Genomic DNA, 19,916 nt, shown 5'->3' with positions numbered 1-19,916 from the left:
AACAGCCTGCTACCAGCTCTTTAACAGTGGGCAATGTAATGCCTTAAGGTACCTCAAACTGTCTTTCATTTTCTAGACTTAATGGCTGATTGCAGAAATCAATGTTGCCATTAGTAACAGAGTATTTGTTATGGCATGATTTCCTCTGTTGTTAGGCTTGCAGAATGATTACAGTATTAGTGAGGTGCTTTCTTTATAAAGGGCAGAAGATATAACTTTCAATTTACTATCCATTAGTAAGTGACTTTGGAAATATACATGAGGCCAGAAATCTTACCTGTTATTACATGGAGATTTTATTTCAGCAGTCATAGGCTAGGAACTTTAAAAATTGTACCAGGAAGCTCAATATTTTATAGACATCTCCAATGAAATATTATCTGCTTTGCTATTTTGTACACAGCAAGTTAACATGACATACAATACAATTAAAATGTTTCAGTCCAATTTCTATTTTTCTTGTACTTTCAAATGGATGTGAATTAAGCAGAAGGCTTCATACAAGTTAAAATCTGCACATAAGTTAGAAGATTGTCAAAAGGTTAGTAATTTGTATTTGTGAATCTCTTTTTAATCAGTCCAGTGGCCAGGTACAAGGACATAGCTAAGGAACTGACGTGGTTGTCAGAGTGAGGGCAGAGAGGTGAGCCAACATGCTGTCTATTAACTACAGCTCAAAGAAGGCATCTTTCCTCACCCTCTTACACGGAGGACAGGGAAGGATCTGCAAGAGAGACACCATGAACAGAAGAGGAGGAGAAAACCACCTTCCAAAACCTGGAGGGAGAGGCCCTGGAAGCGACTGCCATTGGTGGCTGCTCAGCCCCTGCACAGTGGGAAGGTGTCAGCTGAAAGGCTGGAAAACCTGCCCTTAGAGGAGAAAAGGGTGAGCAGAGAATTAACCTCGAAGGTATTGCAGGAACCCAAACACAGATGTTCTGGCAAATAACACCACGTCCCTGTGGACTGTAGGAAACGACCTGACAAGAGAATGCACAAACTACTTTGCTGCCGTGATTTCAAATATAGCTATGAAGCTTTCAGAGCAGAGAGGGAAGAAGTTACCATACCTGAAGAGGAGGGTGAGGAAGGATGAGGGCTGTCCTCCTGAGCACTCCCCGTCTGCGAGAGACCCCCACCTACTCCGCTTTCTTCAGTAATGTTAGAGGACCCTGGTGTTGTCGACCTGCTGACAGACTGAGACTCTTGATCACTTCCAGACCCACGCCGCTCATCGAGACTACCTTGAATTATTTCATCTTCTCCTTTCCTGTCTCTTTTGTGGACCCTGGAGTGAACGACCACTTGGTGGTATGTTCTAAAAACCCTTCCGCAGTCCGGGCATTCAGTTGGCTTTTCTTTTATGTTTCCATGACTTTGTAAGTTGTAATCTAGTCCCTGGTTTATACCATGTGACAAAAAATCTCTACTGCCTTCTAAAGGGTCTAGTTTGCTTGGCAAGTCTCTCTGATTGCCCATTTTAGTGCTGTGAACCAAATCAGCAGGCATTTTCTGCTTAGAGCCATCTGCTCCTACTAACACATACTCCCGCTTCTCCTTATCAAACATAACTCCAGCATTTGCCAAAGTGTCTTCGTGGCTGCGCTGTATCTGCTGCTCTTTAGACAAAAAGCCATGTTCCATGGCCATTCCCCTTGCCATAAGCTGCCAGGCCTGATAGCTGTTTACTGGATCCATCTCTGCTGCTTTGGCGGCAGCTTGTAACCTTTCTATACAGCTGGATTTCAGAGGAGGCACCAGATTGAGACAGCCCAATAAAGAATGTTTATCCCCTTCAGCAATACTGTGGCCAATGCCAGAAATGGGCGAAAGAAGCTTCCCCAAGACTTCCTTCTCTTTCATGGGCATATCTCCTTTGTTATAGATTTGATTTTGTTCGCTTAAGCTCGCTTTGTCAGGAGGAAGAAACCCGCTCTGCAAACATGACAGGTATCTTGAATACAAGTTTGCGTGAGCTTCCTGGGACATGCTGCTGATGGAGACAGGTACTTCAGGATCATTAGGAGATTTGTTCTTTACAGATAACTTATTCAGGTGAACTTTCATGTGGTTTTTAAGAAACCAAGGCTCTTTGAATCGCCTCCCGCAGATCTGACAGCAGTGTTCAAAGGAATCCTTGTGCTTTCTCATGTGGCCTTTTAGGAACCAGGCTTGGCTAAACACTTGGCCACACACCTCACAACGAAACTCATTGGTGGATTGCTCCCCATTTCCATTGGAGCCCTGGCCCTGTGCTGACTCTGCAGTTATGTGAGCCTTCTCCACATGGCTGATCAGCTCCTCCTCCTGCGAGGCGGCAAAGTCACACAGAGTGCACTTATAAGGCTTGTGTAGGATCCTTATGTGCCTGTCCAGCTCTTCTCGCTTCTTAAACTTGCCTTTGCAAAACGTGCATCTGAACCCAGCTGTCTGAGCAACAACTTCTTCCTGGACACTGACTGGCTTTGGAGAGGGAACAGGGTTGGAAATGTCAGGTGTGTTGTGATTAGGTGGCACAGACAAGTTGCAGTTTGCGAGTGGCATTGGCTGGGTGTGCTGCTGTGCTTTCACATCAGGTCGTGGCTGCAAGAGGCTGCTCTTCATCTGCTTGTCCCGAAGAATTGCTCTCTCCTCCAGCTCATGTAAAAGCCTGTTTTCTTCTCTGACCCTTCCACGACCTTTGCCGAGGTTTCCAAGCTTGTGAGTACGCAGGTGTATCTTCAGGTTGCCTTTTTGAGCTGCTCTGTGGTCACAGTAGGGACACTTGAACGGTTTCTCTCCAGTGTGAGTTCGCATGTGCAGCGACAGGATGCTGTTGAATCGAAAGCGTTTCCCACAGAGGGGACAGGGGTACTTTCTGTTTTTCCTGGCATCATCCTCTATGTCGCTCATCTGAGACATAATCCCTAGGTTTTGTCCATTTAAGAACTGCTGCAGATCCACGCGCCCGTTCAAACTGGTATCAACCTCTCTATTGAGCTGGTTTGCCAGCAGGGCCATCTGGCTGCTGATGGGCTGGTTTGCTATGGACATGTGACTTTTGTCTTCTAGTGGCACTGACGCCTTCTCCTCGGGGTTCTGCCTGTTCTGGAGCTCCGGGAAGGCATGGCTGAGCTGGGAAGTGATCTGGTGCAGCTTCTGACTCATTGAATATTGCCCATTGAGGATGGTGCTGTTGAGATGGGCGTCAGCTTCTGGCACAGCTGAAGAAACACCAAGGCACAAACTAGCTTCCTCCATCTCTGAAAATCAGAAGATATTTTAGATTCAGACTGTGAAAGAGTTACAAGCATTGAATCACCGGCGTACAATTTGCATTTTATGTTTTACCTACTCATAATAATGCAAAGGAATTAGTGTAAAAACAATTAAAAGTGTATTAAGTGCCAACTGTGCCAGACAATTTTGATCATACATGCACTTTCCTCATTCTGCATGTTTACCAAGAACTATTAATTACTATTTTAAAATATGTGACAATTTCAAAATCTAATTATTACAGAAGGGGCAACAGCTTTGACCACCTCCCTTGTCCTTCCTGTGAAACTGCACCTGTCTGCATTTCTAAATCTATAGAAAAAGAAATCTTATGCATCTCTCCCGTTTTCATTAAAAAAGCCAGCAACCTCCCGCCCCCCCCCAAAAATAGAAATCCATTTGTAACTTTCGGTTCCATTAACCATATTCAATATATTACACATTCTACAATGAGAAAGATAGTTTTATGATTTGACAAAAAACCGATGGTATGATATTTACTGGTGTACAATAAAACAAGATAATGTTTTGGGAAAAAATAAAGGACAAGCTTTAGAACAATAAAAGGGATTTTGCTTTAGTCAACAAAAAGTGCAGTAATATCTCATTAAGCTGATTAGTATGCTGCTTAGAAACAGTACTAGGTGCTGTAACACATGATTATAATCATAAAAATCCTTCAGTGTTTGCAAGTAAGCATTAACGAGGTATATTAAATTTTAAGGAGACTGCGACTAGCAGCTTTGTAAACCTCTGAGATTAAGATTTAACCCTTCTGTTACAAAACACTGTTATTTTGTCATTTTGAAATTGAGCCCATCAAAAGGCACATAAATTATCTTCTGCCAAGTCTTTTAATTCATCACTGAGAACCTTCAAATTTCTGTTCCTAGGAAAACTTGCCAAATTATAGAAGGAATATGTCTGCCCTTCGATGGGTAAGACATGTGATTTAAGACACTTTGATTTGTTTTAAAGAGCTCTCTTATGGAACTAGATAAAACCGATTAAAACCTGGGGAAGGTGTTGTGGAAAGCCTCAACAAGTTTAAGAATTTTAATAACTTTCCTAATACACTGTAATGACTACAAATTGTAGCTACACTATGTATATTGCAGGAAATTAGAATTCAAAGCTGTTTGTTAAACACAAGTGCTCTGTTCTGGTCTGCATAATTGTCCACAATAATCCATCCTTGCCACTTCTCTACTCTACACAGATATAATGTATCTATAAAATTCTGTTTAAAATATAAAGTTTCACATAACTAATTCATAAACTATATGATGCTATAAGGTTATATTAGAGCATAATTAAGATCTTTGTTGTTCAGTGGAGTGATTTGACACTTTATTCACTCACAAAACTACTGAATTCTATACGTTCTTAAAAACTTAATTTGGTCAACACTCTCTGTGGCTTTAGGCAAAAGCATTTTTTCACTCTGTGTTCTACAAAGGCTCCAGGCACACTCTGGGTGGACACACTCTGGTTCCTCATACAGCTTCACAGTGGCCACTCGATAGACAATTCAAGGTCCAGATCTGGCACGTACTTAAAATGCGTGTAACTGTGCTCGTGGGAGTAGTCCAGTAGACTTCAAAGGGTGACTCTTGAAAGCCAAGTTCCACACATGATTAAGTATTTGCAGGATCAGGGCCTAAAAAAAAAGCACGGGAGGTCTTTGAGGGGAGACCTCTTTGGTCCTGACAGGATGACTGAGGTTGTGACACAATGCAGAACGTGTAAGAAGTACAGGAAAGAGTTATATTCATGTGTATTAAAGATGATGTATTAAAGATGAAAATGAGCTACCTAATATTACCCATATATAAAGCAGATCTTTGTCAAAATTTAACAGTCCTCTGATTCAGGTCACGTGTTGGGGACCCATTATTTGCATGCTGTCAATGTTATTATTTATAAAACATTAAAGAAATCAAGTGTATAAAAGGACCCCACTTAAGTTTAGCTTGCAGTGTCTGATTTCCAAAAGTAGGCAGTAGGAGAACATAGTCAAGCCAGGTGTTCACCTAAGGGCATGTAGCAAACAAGGAAAATTCTTAATTTCCATTCAAGTTTTCTGTGCAGCAGACCACAGTCATTTAACATGTGGGAAACATACAAACACCTTTTCTTTTTTTATATTTTTGAAAGTTTGCCTAAATTTTGGAACAAATCAGATTTCATGTTCAAAAGGATTAAATAAGCAACTTCAGACTTGTGGTGCTAAAGTCTGCCATTGCCTGAAGTCGACTGAGATTTTGATTATCTGCCTATGTACTTCTTAAAAAAAAAAAAAAACAAAAAAAAACCAACAACCAAACAAATAATCTCCAATAAACAACAAGAAAAACCCCAAAATTTTCTTTTTGTCTGGATTCCACATACCAAGAGTGCTATTTCTCCCCACCATGCTTAAACAAGACCTGTTGCAAACAAGAACGTGACAATTCCAGAAATGCATAGCATGTGTGCAGACACACACAGTGAAGAAGGTTTAGATAGGTCTTTGTGAATTGTCATTATTGTACAGCAGCTTCAAAAATGCAGTCTGAATTTTATTTTTTCTCAGTTGATCTCAATAGGACCTGGTGCCTTTACATGCTCAGAAAGGTTTGGGTAGTTAATTCTAGCATTTTATGCTCTATCGAAGTTTGGAAATGCTGACAGATCCCAGAGGAATTTATTAAGTCTGATGTTTAACCCTAAGCATCAGTTCAAATGTATGGTTATTTGGATTGAGGAGGGGAGTTGTGGTTGAGATTTTAGTTATGCTGTGCCTCTTTTTCAAATATAACTTTAATAAACTAGCAACAGCAGTCGTAGCTGGAACATCCTAAGTTTTCCAATTTTCCCTTTTTGCTATTTTCTGTCTTCTAAAATCATACAGAAACATATAATGTAGAATACAGATAGAACGAGTAAAAAAATGGATTAGAGGAATACCAAATCCATAATTTCTCATTTAAATACTTATAATTTTGGATTAAGTCGGGGGAGCCTAACCCACACACATGGATCTTTTGGCACAGGAAATGTTATATATTTTTGATTAAATATGATGAAAAGTCAGCAAAGCCTCTGCTTAGTGAGCAACAACCAGCTCTGAATGCCACCTACTTTGACCAGCTGTGCAGTTTCTGGGACCCAGCTACCACAATCTCAAGATGTATCCTTCACTTAAACTGCATTTCCACCCTCGCCTGTCCCTGCTTCTTGCAGGTCTGTTCTTCCTCTGACTCTGAATTGTCGCCTCTGTTCCTGACTCCAGCCTGGTTTCATTAGGGATAACCACAGCATTGAAAGTACTGCCCTGTGAACTTCTCCTGCCATGCCCAGTTACAGCTTTTCTGATCACAGGGACCTTGCTACTGTCCAGCTCTCACAGAAATCACTCTTGGTATCCTTGAGCCCACTCACAGCAAAACCTACCAAAATCTCATCTTGTATCCACATGCAAGACAGAAACAAAATTCATCCATCATTCCACTATGAATTAGGTAACTCAATCTAATTTGCCTAATTTCTCTAAAAAAAAAAATTAGCAATTTCATTCTCTCCCTCTTTATCCATCATCCCTGTCTAGATCTATGACCAGACAGGGTTACACCAGGTGGGGTAAGGGGTTTTCATTCCCCAGTGAGGCTCCTGCAGTTCATGGCACCCACCTTAGTGTCAAGGTATTCAAAAATAAAAAAGCTGGAAATGCTGCTGTGATGGTCCATGGTAGGGAAAATATCTAGCTTTCAGTTTTTAAATATATATTCTATCACATTATTTTCATGATCCTGATCTCTCATATAAGGAAAGCACAGAATGTTTTGCCATCTCTCGTGCTGGGAACAGAAGCACAATGTTCTCTGTAGTTAACAAATGTTTACAAAATGAACTGCAAATCAAATTCGAGATTGTTAAGAAATTCAAAATATGTTTGTTGAAGTTTATGTAGTAAATTTCTCACCTTTAATTATCTCAAATGTTTTGTAAAGACAGTGTCCCTCAAGACACAGCCCCATACAGAGCGTGTTGGGATCAGGAGTTATTATGGGCTGCCCTTTCTAACCTAAATAAACCCTCAGCTCTTGCCCAAATGAGTTGCTGAGGCCAAAAAGCCCTGACCTGATCCTGCTGCATACATGTGCTACAACCTAGCTGGGTTCACACTGCCCTGGGCAGGGCAGGAGCACCCTTGGGAAGCACCTCACCAACCATCCGTGGCCATCCGGCCTCGTTCTGTGCCCAGTGTGCAGGATCCCGTTCCTCTGAGGAGGAGCTCAGCTTATGAAACTCACAATGGGATACAGATATTATAAAAATACTGTCTCTCATCTCCTACATAAAGGTGCAGTGAGACATTCAAGTCCCTTTGATGATACTAATAGTTATTTTGATTTCACTCGCATTTTTGCCCTCAAGACTATTTCCTGTGATATCAATAGCAAAAGTTCTGGCTTTAGCCATTTCAATTGAACACACAGATTTTATTTAACTATTTGAAATGGATTACTGGAATTTAAAACCAATTATGACACCAGAAATGCCTGTCATCACAACTACATTAATGTAATACGAGAAGCTCAGCTTCCTCTTGCTGGAAACAGAGTGAAAAAAAAAATATGGCAAGCAGAAAGACAGAATTTAAAGATAAATCTATGCCTACACACACATATAACATATCTGTATACAGACACATATGTGCAGACACACACCTGTTATCTTTGTAAACAGATGGACCAAATTCAGCTCTTATTTACACCTGTTCATTCCTGCTGGACACAGACACACTGAAACTTTCCCCTCTTCAGTGCTGTAGAGAAAACAGTCATTTTAAAACCACTGTTGTGCTGTTATTATAGCTTAGATTAGGTTAGTTAAAAGATTTACAGTTCAGTAAGCAAAGTAATGCTTTACAAGCTCACGTGTTTAGACGACAAGCTCGCTCTGGCCCTGATCCTCTAAGCAGTTAGAGCTACACACACTGTTACTTATGCGTTCAGAATATAGACCTGGTATTTATCTTTCCAGCTAGAAAAATTCACATATATCTACATTATCTTGTGGTCCATTGGCAAATTCTGAATACTCCAATACAGACTGCTTCAGTTCTTAGCAACTCGTAAACAGGTATTGCTGAGATCAGAATATATATTGAATTTTTATTAAATATTGTTCTTACTGTTGCAGCAGAAACAGTTGAAGTAAGGCTGTTATAAGCATAATACACTCCTGTTAAGAAATACAGAACACCAGACTACTGAACCCTTTCAGGGTCATTAAACAGCTGTAAACATTATTACAAAAATAAACCAGAGATTTCATGCTTACATTTTAGCCCAGAGCTTGGTGTGCTGAGCAAGTACATTTTTTTCATCTCTTACAATCAACGCTGGTGACATTTGGGCATCCAAACAAATTACATCACAAATATTACTGAGGTGGGTAGGATACTGAGCAGTTTATTTGCCAGATGATTAATATATAAACAGTAGGGCAGGATAGATGACCTACTCTTCTTTGACTGATTTGTAGGCAATACTAAGAGACATAGATGTAAATAGTTAGATTTTAACAAAAACATGTGTGCACGGAAGGGGAGGGGAGAGATCAGCTGTATTTAGTGCCATCAGGACAGCATTATCCAGTCTGATAAAATGAAATAAACATTAGGCCAGATTCTATTCTCATTTTACTTATGTAAAATAGAGTAATTGCATCGACTTCATAGGAGTTTTGGTTAAGTAGGTGTCCTGTTCCTTGGGGTATAATATAATTATATTAGGAAAATATATGGTTTCTGGAGTATAACAGGATGTCTTTAGAAAAAAGAAAGTTAACCTACAGGTAATGTATCCTATCTATTTGTTTTTATTTAAATATTATTAAGGCCAGCTTGGTAATTCGTTATCACTGTAAGTCACATTAGCACATTTAAGTTTTGTAGGCACTGCAAAGCACACGCAGCTTGTAATAACTGAGAGGTGGATCGAAGCAGGAGCGGAGCACAGCCTGTCCAGAGCAGAGGGGGAAGCAGGGCTGCCCCCATCCCACAGCCCAAGGAGGCTCCCAGGGGCTGCAGCTTCACACCAACACCATCTTCCAGCACCCGGGACCACGCAGGGGGCAGCTGGGAAGGCATTTGACAAAACTGTAGCTGCTTTGTAGTGCTGATATTTAAACAAGCTGCTTATTGATTCCAAAACAAAGTACTCCTTTAGTAACAACAGAGCCAACTCATTCCACAACAGTTTTTATGTCTTAAAGAAGGGTTAGCAGAGGGATTTTGAAGTTTCAAAAGTCATTAGCAGACAAAAAATGGTTTGCTGAGGCTGTACTGCCTTCGCTCTGGGCTGGGAAGAGAGTTGCTTTCTAAAATACCTGTTACATCTGTAGGGTGCTTTCTAGTTAGCACAGCCTTTGGGACTGATAACTGATCAGTGGAAGATAAATCACCAGAACAGTCTTTAGCTGGTAGCACCCATGGAGTGGCGGACTGTGAACCGTTTGTGATCACAATCTAGGAAGATGAGCACAGAGGAGAGGAGAGGTCATTTATAAATCTCACTCACTGATTAGAATAGAAAGATTAGAAGAATGCAGACAAGCTGTTTGATTTATTGCTACTTTGCATGTGACTTAGCAAAATCTGTTTTCCTTCTTATTTATTCCATTTCACTTGCATATACTTAAGAAGTCAGATCCAAAGAAGAGAAAGATAAATAATTGGTACTGAAAGTTCAGTAGATTAAAAAATTTAAAAAAAAAAAATCATGATTTTTTTTTCCCAGGAACTGGTTGCATCTGTGATCATTATTTTTTAGCTTATAAACATTGATTCTCACATTACTTTTTTTTCCTAGTGATCTCTCAACAACAAAAGTAAAGATAAGAGTGATACCAAAATTCAAATTGGAGCCTTATTTGTGGAAAGCTTCATTAAACTAAAGCTTCTGTTACTTTAGAAACATCATTTTTTTAAAGTAAATTTGTTATTTTCATGTAATTTGGAATGTATACAACTGATTAAACCCTCTCCAATTTGATCAATTTCCTGTAGCTCCTATCTGATCATTCACTTTAATTAATCTAACTGGCATCCACATCAGATTGAAGAAACCTTAAAATTAAGCCTTTAATGAACAACTTTACCATCACAGAGTACAAATAAAATAATAAAATGCCTGTAAGACTTTGCAAAGCATATTTATTATTTCATTTTTTGTCATTTTTACAGCATGGAAAGGGCTCTGAATCTCCTCATCTGAGGACACTGCACTGCACTGGAAGTCCGCAATGCTCTAACCCATTATATAATACCAAAAGATACATAATGTTGACCCTATTAATCCTGCATTCCTCACACAGGAAAGTTCCAAATAAAAGGCAGAGCATTTCAGCTGGGTGAGGACAGGAGGATCAGGCCCTCTGAACCAATTCCAAAGAGATCAAGAAAGAAGAGTTAAGACCACAGAACTCAAAAGCATAGTTAGAAACAATTTAAATCCAAACCTGTAATGCTGGGTTGATGATTTTATTTTCATTTCACAAAGGCTTAGAAGTAGATTTTGTGCACAACTAAACATAATGGCAAATGCACATATGTCCCAAAGATCAAACTATGATTGACTGTGAAATATTCATATGCAATAGCCCAGCAAGATTTTGTTCGCAAGGGCACCTGTCAGAAGCATAAGCTTGGATACAAATCATCAAATAAATATGTAAAATCATTACTAAAATCCAGGCATGCAATCAGATAGTCAGTTGTCTGAAACTGCTGGACTGTAGCCAGCACAGTGGCTCAACAGACTAATGCTTTGGTCTTTGCAGATCCTCAGGGCCCTGGTTCAGTTCCTCCTGCTACTGGTCAGGTCAACTGTCTGTACCTAGTGTTGACTTTCCTGGCACTTAATGCTAGGAGCAAAGCAAAAAAAACCCGAGTCCATAAGTTGCCTTTGACCTGAGCCACAGAAACATCTGCTGGTTGAGTCACGAACTGCTTGTTGGCCAAGTTTAACAGGAACCGAGCCTGTTGCGGATCAGCTCTCTCAGCAGTAGGTGTCACTGCAATAAATAGATGGATTTCAAGGGACAAAGACACACACTACCAGGGAAAATACATAAACAGAACATCCCTGAATAAAGAGAGTTTCAAAAAGAAGTATGTGGTCCAATTAGGCTTTTCCTTTAACTTTATGCAAAATGTTGGAAATCTGGTTTAGGGAAGAATTAAATTGCACAAGTGGGATTGCCAACAACAACGGCACCGTAATTCTGTCCTTTAGTCCTGTGCCACAGAGATCCTTTAATTCACATTAATCACCTCCCTGCAATCCCAGGTCTATTAGGTAAAGACTGTTATAGTTAAACCTTTGAAAAAAAAATACTCTCTAACAAATTAAGTAATTTTCTCTAGTGGAACAAAAGACCTAGTTGTATGGGAAGACACTGCACACTCAGCTGTAGTTGTAGGACTGAAAGACCACAAGGTTAGCCTATTTTTTGTTAAATTAGAGAGCCCATACCCAACCCTATCTGCATACAGAACAAGGAAAAGGAGAATGCTTATAACAGCTTGGGGGGTGGGGGGAAGATGTCTCAAGTATAGATTTAATTAATACAATGCATATTTTGAAGAAGAAGTAACCAATTTATATTTGAAACGGAAATATTTGGTATGCCAAGTAATATCACAGAGATGTCAGCCAAGTCTACACCATATTTGGTTTCATTATCACAAAATGGTTTGTAGGATAATTAAGGATGCTCCAAATTGCATGCTATTGAGTTAGACTGTAGACAAAACAATACATCACTAAGCATATAGGCTACCTGTGATGACATCAAGACAGAAACTACGTGCCTAAGAAAATGTTTTAAGAAAAAATAAATATTAATACATTAAACCTTGCATAACCTGTTGCACATGAAAGAGAACACGTGACAATACATACTCCCAAAGTACATATAAAATATAACTGCATTTATTCTACTTCCAGTAACATTTAACAGGGAACAAAGGCGAAGAAAAATATAGAGAGAATAAAAAGATAAATATCTGCATTCTTCAAGGTCAGTATATTTAAGAAAACCAACATTAAAAAAAATATCACCCCCCATGAAAAGCATAAAGGGCCACAGTACAAATGTGGAAGGAGTTAAACACCTCCTTCCCCCCAGCAGTTACTTCCACCAGCTCCTGCGCTGGTATTCCCTGAAGGCCTCCAGCACCACCCAACACCAAAGCGCACTGCGATCTATTCAATCGGAGGAGAGGGACACTTTTGCTAAATGTTTCTTTGCTGGGTACAGAAATATCCTACATCTTAATACAATGTAAATGGAAACAGGTAGAAATTCAGAAGTAACTTGCCCAATTTCAGTGCTCCAAAAGGCCATAAAGGGACCAAGGTTTTCAGAATTTCAGCACTGTAGAAATAAGTATCTCTAACCGGTCATTTCCACATCTCATTTAGGAAAAAGCTTGCCATGTATCTTGACTTAAATAGATGGCTCATCCTCTGTAAAGAAGCCAGGGACAGCATCCAGAACTCTTGACACCCATTGCTTAGTCCAGTATGCCAGATAGCTTTTCTTTATCAAACAAAATTGACTGATGAAAAGCCTGGGGTTTAACTCATGGCAAACCTGTCAGCATTAAACTTTTTTTTGTTAAAATACTAGAGTTATTTTTTTTTTAATAACTGAGATTCTTGGCTGTTAATACCTTCTATCTCCAAATTCTATCTTCTCTCTTCCCTCAATCCAACTGATTTATTTTTTCCTCTCCCTATAACACATGGACTTGGTGACAAAAAATACCACACATAACTTAGATGGTCATAGTGATTCTTAGATACAAGTGGCTTCGAGGAATTATTATTCATCATATTAGTTTAATACTAATTTCCAGGGGGGAAAAAAAAAAAGATAAAGCTGAGAAAGCCTTAGGTTCAGTGGAATGAGATGGAATAAAAGATGCAGTTGAAATAGGCAAGGATGCTGGGAGGCAGGTTGATGCAGGAAAAATAGAACAAACATCGCTCAGAACACCTCTTGTGTTTGTGGTCTCCCAAAAAGTAGAAAGAGAAAACTCCTTGCAGAATTAAGTGGAAAAGATAGATGAGGAAACACCACACAGACTAAGGCTACAAAAAAACAGACTTAATTATCACCCAAGTAAAATGAAATGGAAACAAATCCTCTTTATACCACTGGTGTTCTGGCCTGCCCATATTCTTACTGATATATCACTGCTTCAGTCATTTAACTTTATTAATTGATCACTGTCATGAGCACGAGAGCAGATCTGGGAACTCTAAGGCCAACTTGTACCTCCTAAGCTGCTTTCCCACTGAAATAAGTGGCTCAGGCTTACCAGGGTGTGGTTAGCAGTCACTGCACTGCTCAGACACCCACTCTGGGGTCAAGAAATCTCCAGAAAACAAGCTCTTTTTCATATGTCATTTTAGAGAAGCAAAAAGAAATACATCACACTGCTCTTTCAGAGGGAGGAAGACAACCCCGAACAGGAACATCTGTACTGAAAGTAAATGACTTGGGGTATTTCCCTGTATTTTCCCAGCTGCTTTTAAAATCCTCTCGACCTGTTGCAGTGAGATTACTCTGGCTTGCAATAACCCTGCCTCTTCCTCTGAATGATCATACAAAACAGTTGCAACAGTTCCGCAGTTAAGCCAAGGAAATAATAATAACGATGTCACACAAGTGACCAGAAGAAAGGGCCCCATCCTTGCAGTACTCTTGGCTGCAGTGAGGTGCAGTCCATGAAGGAAACAGAGAATTTTCTCCCTTTGCCCTGAGGGATCAGGTACAGCAAAGGGAATCGTCTTGTGCATCTCTCGAAGGAAGCAGAGATGTGAGTGCTGACTGTGGTGAAATAGAACACAGGTTTAAGTGCAATGGCAGCACGGCCTTCAGGATCCAACAAGCTGGGTGCCAACTGCTGTTTGGGCACCCCTGTTTTATCTTGGCACAATAGCTCTGATCACTAATAAAGGGCACCGAAAACTTGGCAGATACATAGCAGATAGATAAATAGAGAGGAGAATGAATACTATAAAAATACAATAACATTTCAAAGCTATCTGAAGGATAAAAATCCTTTAAATAATTTTGATGTTAATTGCAACATTCCAGGCCCTTGGCTGAAAAGACAGACTCTCGTGGTGATAGGCGAGTGGTAGCAAAGCTGACAAAGAAAGTCTGATAAATGCAATCACAGGATGACAGACCCTGGCAAGTTCAATTACGGTTGCAAAGTCAGGTGGGAGATGGACTCTGCTAACTGTAATATATCCTTAGCAGCCAGCTCTGGCAACAAACGGCTCTGACCAAACTCCTTTGAGTGACTGACAGGATCCCAGGAGCCTTCCGTCCCACGGCAGGCTGAGATCAGCTACAGCTGTTATCAGAAGGACCAGGGACTAACAGGGAGTGCTTTACTGCAAGGTTTCAATACAACACACAAATAAATGCCACAAACTGTCAGTGAAACTATTTCAAGCCTCTTGAAAAGTCTGTGCAAATGAGCAGTTTGTGTTCACTTTCTCTAGCTTGTGTAAACCTTCACTCAGTGTTAATTTACACTGCTGCAAACCTGTGTGAATCCAGGTAACACCAGCAAAATACAAAGCCAGACAAAAGGAGGGGGAAATACTTGGCTGTTCAGTTTTAAGGACCTGGCCATGGGAAGCAGTGAGTAAGCTCCCACTACTTGCAACAGGACCATCCGAGAGATCCTCTTCCTACAGGACTGAATCCCAAATGCCCCAGAGCTGACAGCATTCAGGAGTTCCCACACAAAATCACTGCTTGGGCAATGGTATTGCTCCTGTTGCCCAAGCAGAAACTCATTTTTTCTGAATTCCAGCCCCTTGCACCTACACTTACGAATATAGAGATCATTATAACTCTTTCTACTTAAAAGGATTTTCATCTCCTTAGTTTTATACTTCAGAATAGACTAACTATTCTTATTTGAGGTGAGAAAGCAAGAAGTAGATGTATAGAGCAAATTGTGGCTTCTCATACTTCAGTGCAAAATTAGCTAAGAACTTAAGTCATGTTTAATCAAAGTATCTGGCTTCCTTGTAGTTTTCCTTTCTTTTTATATATATATATATATATATTTTAAGTAACAAAAAACAAAGTCTTTTCTCAATTTTTTGTTGTTGAATTTTATTTTCCTAGTGACTGTTTTAGAAAAAAAAAAAACAAACTCACAGAGTTATTAAACAACTTCTTTGTTCTCCTGGGTTTTCCAAAAATACTGTAAAATGACAATGGTATAAAAATTATACTGTAAAAAATGTAAGTACTGTGAATGAGCAGAGTTATTCATTTATATCCCTAGCATATGAAATGCCCATATCATGTATCCTTTATCCAACAGCAGACTCTTTTAGCTTCAATCACAAGAGCTAACAATATGTTATTGATATGATTTCAGGAAGCTGTCAGCAGGCAGCTTCGCTTTCAGCTCCTCAGCTCTGTTGAGCGCCCACAGAACGTACCTGTGCCTCTCCCGCAGGAGAGCTGGCAGCGAGGTGCACATTCCTGTCAGTTCTCACCGTGGAATAAAGAGAAACCTAAACAGGTCTTCCTCACTAAACGCAGCCTCACAGTCCTTACACAGCGAAAACACACTGCTGGTTTCACTGGGAATGTTCAGCAGCACCAGCAGCCCAGGTCTCTGAGCACTGAGGGGCAGATCATCGTCCCTGCAAAGAGCTGGAGCAAGGAGCAGCAGGGCAGGTGACCCAAGGCACTGCTGTGGGCCCTCACCCTTCTTGCCCCATGCCCACCTCCTCTCCCAGCTGGCCTTTCACAAATTTCCACCTTCCTCCTGTGTCCTCCAGTTCTACTCAACACAAAATCAGCAGGAAGATGAGTGAACAGGGGGTAACCAGGCATCTGCCCTGCCAGGAAGCAGGTGAAATGGTGCCTGAAGCTTTGTACACCCCAAGCCAGGTCTCCAGGAGCTGTCAGAGCCTGACTCCTGTCCACAGGGATGCAAATTAGGACTCCCAATGTGCTTGTGCACCTGGTCCTGTGGGCTCCCTTCAGCAAAAGGATGCAATCAAAATGAGACATGAGGCTCTTCTGTAGAGATGCAAACTTCTTCATTTTTAACCACTTCTGCTTGAAGGAGAAATAAAGTCAGCACATAAGTCCAGTACTTTTATAGATTATATTTATGTGCTACTTTATTTTCAGGATCTGAAGAATAATCACAAATGTCAGAAGCCAGGACAGGTAAGCTAAAAGTGCAGCTCTTTCCACTTTAGGAAACCAGTGGGTTTTAAAATTAGTTTTCATATTGGCTTACAAGTTTTAATAACAAAAGAGTATTTTGTATTATTAGATATTGGTCATTTTTTTGTCTGACAAAGAGCAATAACAGGCTGCTGCAGGAGTTAGCACAGTTTTGGTGAGTTCTTTTTCCTCCAAATGATCAGAGAAAGTACAGTACTTTCAGGATGTGCCTCACTTGCTCTTAAAAGGGTAAAACAAAATATTCTTCTAGCTATTCTAAGCCTGCCATATAAGTATTATGCTGTTACAGATTTCAAAAGGTTAGCTTCAATGAACCTGACATCAGTATAACCCAAAATAACCCATTCAAGAGAAAAGTAAGAAATAATTGCTGTTTTCTCTTTTTTTTTCCTCAGCTATATTGCTATAATGATTTTGCATAACAGATTGAACAAAGTGCTGTTGTGACAGGTGGTAGAATTCAGCTAGTAAGCACAGAGACAGGGTTCAATTTAGTTTGTGAATCCTTTAATTGTTGTGCAGCTAATTAAAGAAGGTTCTTTACACTCGCAAGTGTTTACCGTTGCTAGTATGCATACATGAAAAATTAAATTGTGCCTTCAAGGGCTGAGAACTATAGAAAAATCATAGCTGATTCTGCAACATGCTTACCAGCTCAAAATAGCTGCTTTTCACAATTGGAATTTGTAAAACTTTTTGCTAAGCAAATATAGAGCTAATTAGAAGTGTTCGTTGGACCAATTAACATTTAAATAAATAAGCCATATTGCACATTTCACAGTCTTTATTTAATGATGCTTCTTAACTCTTTGGAAAGATTCCTTTAAGTACAAATAAGTTGTCATAAAAATGAAAGACAAAAATAACACCATAACAGTATATTCTATGCTTTTTTCTTTTTGCCTTGAAGTCTTCTCTAAAACTCTATACCTGTTACTGGGGAAAGGGGGGGGTACACAAATCTGGTTCTTTCTTTCATCTTGTCAAGTTACCTTTCCACCTTTTTGAATGCAAACAGAAAAACATATTTGATTACTATTTAAAGTGTTATGATAGCTCTGTTTGTTTTGCCCCATGGAACAGAGTCTGTTTTAGACAAAAATTCTTACTTTTATCTCATAAAATGGCCATTCCAGCCCAAAAGAAGGGTGTTCTCAGAAGAGACTGCTCTTAGAGCAAGAAAAACAGCAGTTTGAAAGTTGTGTGTACAAACAACGAAGCGACAGAAAAAAACTAAATCTGTTTTCCAGGCCTGCTGTTTGCATTCCCACAGCAAAACCAGCACTGTTGTTATACCTAACCCCAAGGCTGCAATTGCCTGTCTCTTTGGGGTCAAGTGATATTTTGCTTTCAAAACAGCTGTCTTTTAATTTAACAGTCCCTTTCAATCAATAAGACCCCTTCAGTCTGCGCTGAACATACATTTTCTCTCTTTCTTTCAACCTCCAAACCCCTACCTAACACAAAGGTTACATTAAAAACAGGGGGAAGGCTTCTTTCTACTTTTTTCCAAGATGCATTGCACTACCTTGTAATCACACTAAGAGCTAACGTGGAAGGACCCATTGTTGACCCTGGCTTTCAGCACAGAAAACCAAATTAACAAGGACCAATTAACATTCAAATAAATAAGGAAGATTAACAAAGAATACTCTGCATACCAAGAGGGTAAAATAAACTAGAGGAAAGACTACAGTATCTGCCTCAATCAGGATGAGTGGAATTCCCCAGGAAGGACACAAGCCCATCACAGCACAGAAGCACAACCTGATGAGCTCCAGAGGGGATGTGACCGTGTGTGAAACAGGCAAAGCTCTCTCTTTGGAAAACCCTTGGGAAGATGTGCAAAAACCCCACAGTCCTGCATGATGCTTCTGTAGAAGGAAAGTGCTGCCCAACTGTCTGGTCTCTGCCCTGCTCCTTTCTCCTGGGGCTGTTGGGGTTTGGGATGGCCTCTTCTGATGCTGGGCCATGAGGAGCACGTGGCTTTGAGCTCACAGCTGACCAGCAGCAGGCCAAGGTAGACTCTTCTTGCATGGATTGTCAGTGTACGATGCTTCTGATTAAATTTTTTAGTCAGAAAGGTGTGTTTGGTTTTGGTTTTTTTAGATCCAGTAAATTCTGGTTAAAGTCAAAGAGAAGTGGCTAAAGAACATCCAACAGCTGAAGAGGAAGGTATTTGGGAAGTCCATAGGGACTGGAAAATTCACGGTTTCAAATGTACATTCAATTACACTCCACCTGAAGACTCCAAGCTAAATTTCTGTGCTAATTAGGTCGTTGTTCTGAGTACTGAGTTGCAAAATACATATATGACGTTCTCAAAATGTCATGGTTCAGAGCAAACCTGTCCCTACACAACTTTAATTTCATATAACTCTTTAACCTTTCTTTGGGGGCAGTGGGGGGCACACAGGTAGCTGAAGCTGTAACCTGGAGCTACTTCTAGGGACTCCCTGTGCCATGGATCAGAAAATGCTACACCAGGAAAGATGAAAGATGGTTGAACCCTATACCTTCATCATCCCCTGCTTCTTGCTCTTCCTTCAGGTAAATCTCCAAAAATTACTTTAATTTGGCAAAATTTCTCCACCTTTCTTGGATATCATTACCCCAACAGTACAAATAAATTCCCCAGTAACTAATCAGCTGCAAAGCCTGTCTCCTAAAAGGAAACTCCTCCTACACAAAGGTTATGAATAATTCTCAGAAGGTTACAACATGATCTATCATTTTAAGTATTTGGATCTGGAGTACTGGTTCAGGCCTCTAACTGACAGCCACCTTTATGAATAGTTAAGAGTTCACAGAGATGATTATCATGTACTATTTAAATATGTATAAAGGACAAAGATAATAACAATACTTTGCACTTTAATAGAAGCTTCTGTCTGAAATTCTCAAAGGAGAGCCAAAGTCCTCATGAATGCACACTCACAGCCCCTCTGACCTGCACAGTTGGTCACTGCTATTATTCTCTGGAATCTGCTAGGCTGTTATTGCTAGATTTCTCAAAAATGATAATGTCTGCCTTAATTTATAAAGCAGTTGGAGCTTTACAAAATGAGTAACTCACAAAGTGAATCACCATTGTGGGGATGTTGACCAATGCCTTGTGCTGAGGCAGAAAACAGCATGGGACACCACAGGATGCTCTGCAGATCCTTCGCCCTCGTTCTCCTGGTCAAGGGAGAGAATCCTCCTCATTCCCAGGCTGAAACACCACTGACTGAGGAGCACACTGTCCAACTGGGAGAAAAGCTTCTCCTGCTACTCTTCAGGAATAAGTCTTCCTGTAACTTTAAAAATAATTTTAGAGTTTTTTCCTCCAGTACTAAATCAAAAAGAGCAAAAGTGGG

General features: G+C 40.1%; 1 protein-coding gene across 10 annotated transcripts in view; it reads right to left on the bottom strand.

Moving 5' to 3' along the window:
* The window catches only part of ZNF536 (zinc finger protein 536), a 344,840-nt gene that overhangs the window by 183,056 nt on the left and 141,868 nt on the right, over positions 1-19,916 (bottom strand). For 9 of the 10 annotated variants that reach the window (XM_032121776.1, XM_032121778.1, XM_032121772.1 and 6 more), the window contains one exon: positions 1,071-3,242. In XM_032121776.1, coding sequence (XP_031977667.1) covers positions 1,071-3,240 — 2,170 coding nt within the window. In that variant the 5' untranslated portion in view covers positions 3,241-3,242. Of the gene's footprint in view, positions 1-1,070; positions 3,243-7,970; positions 8,069-19,916 lie in introns of all 10 variants that reach the window. The other variant, XM_032121779.1, reaches the window with a different exon arrangement.

Source organism: Corvus moneduloides, chromosome 12 (assembly GCF_009650955.1).
Source record: "Corvus moneduloides isolate bCorMon1 chromosome 12, bCorMon1.pri, whole genome shotgun sequence".
NCBI lineage: Eukaryota > Metazoa > Chordata > Aves > Passeriformes > Corvidae > Corvus > Corvus moneduloides.
The sequence above is the reverse complement of the archived record's forward strand: the minus strand, read 5'-3'. Positions and strand labels throughout refer to the sequence as shown.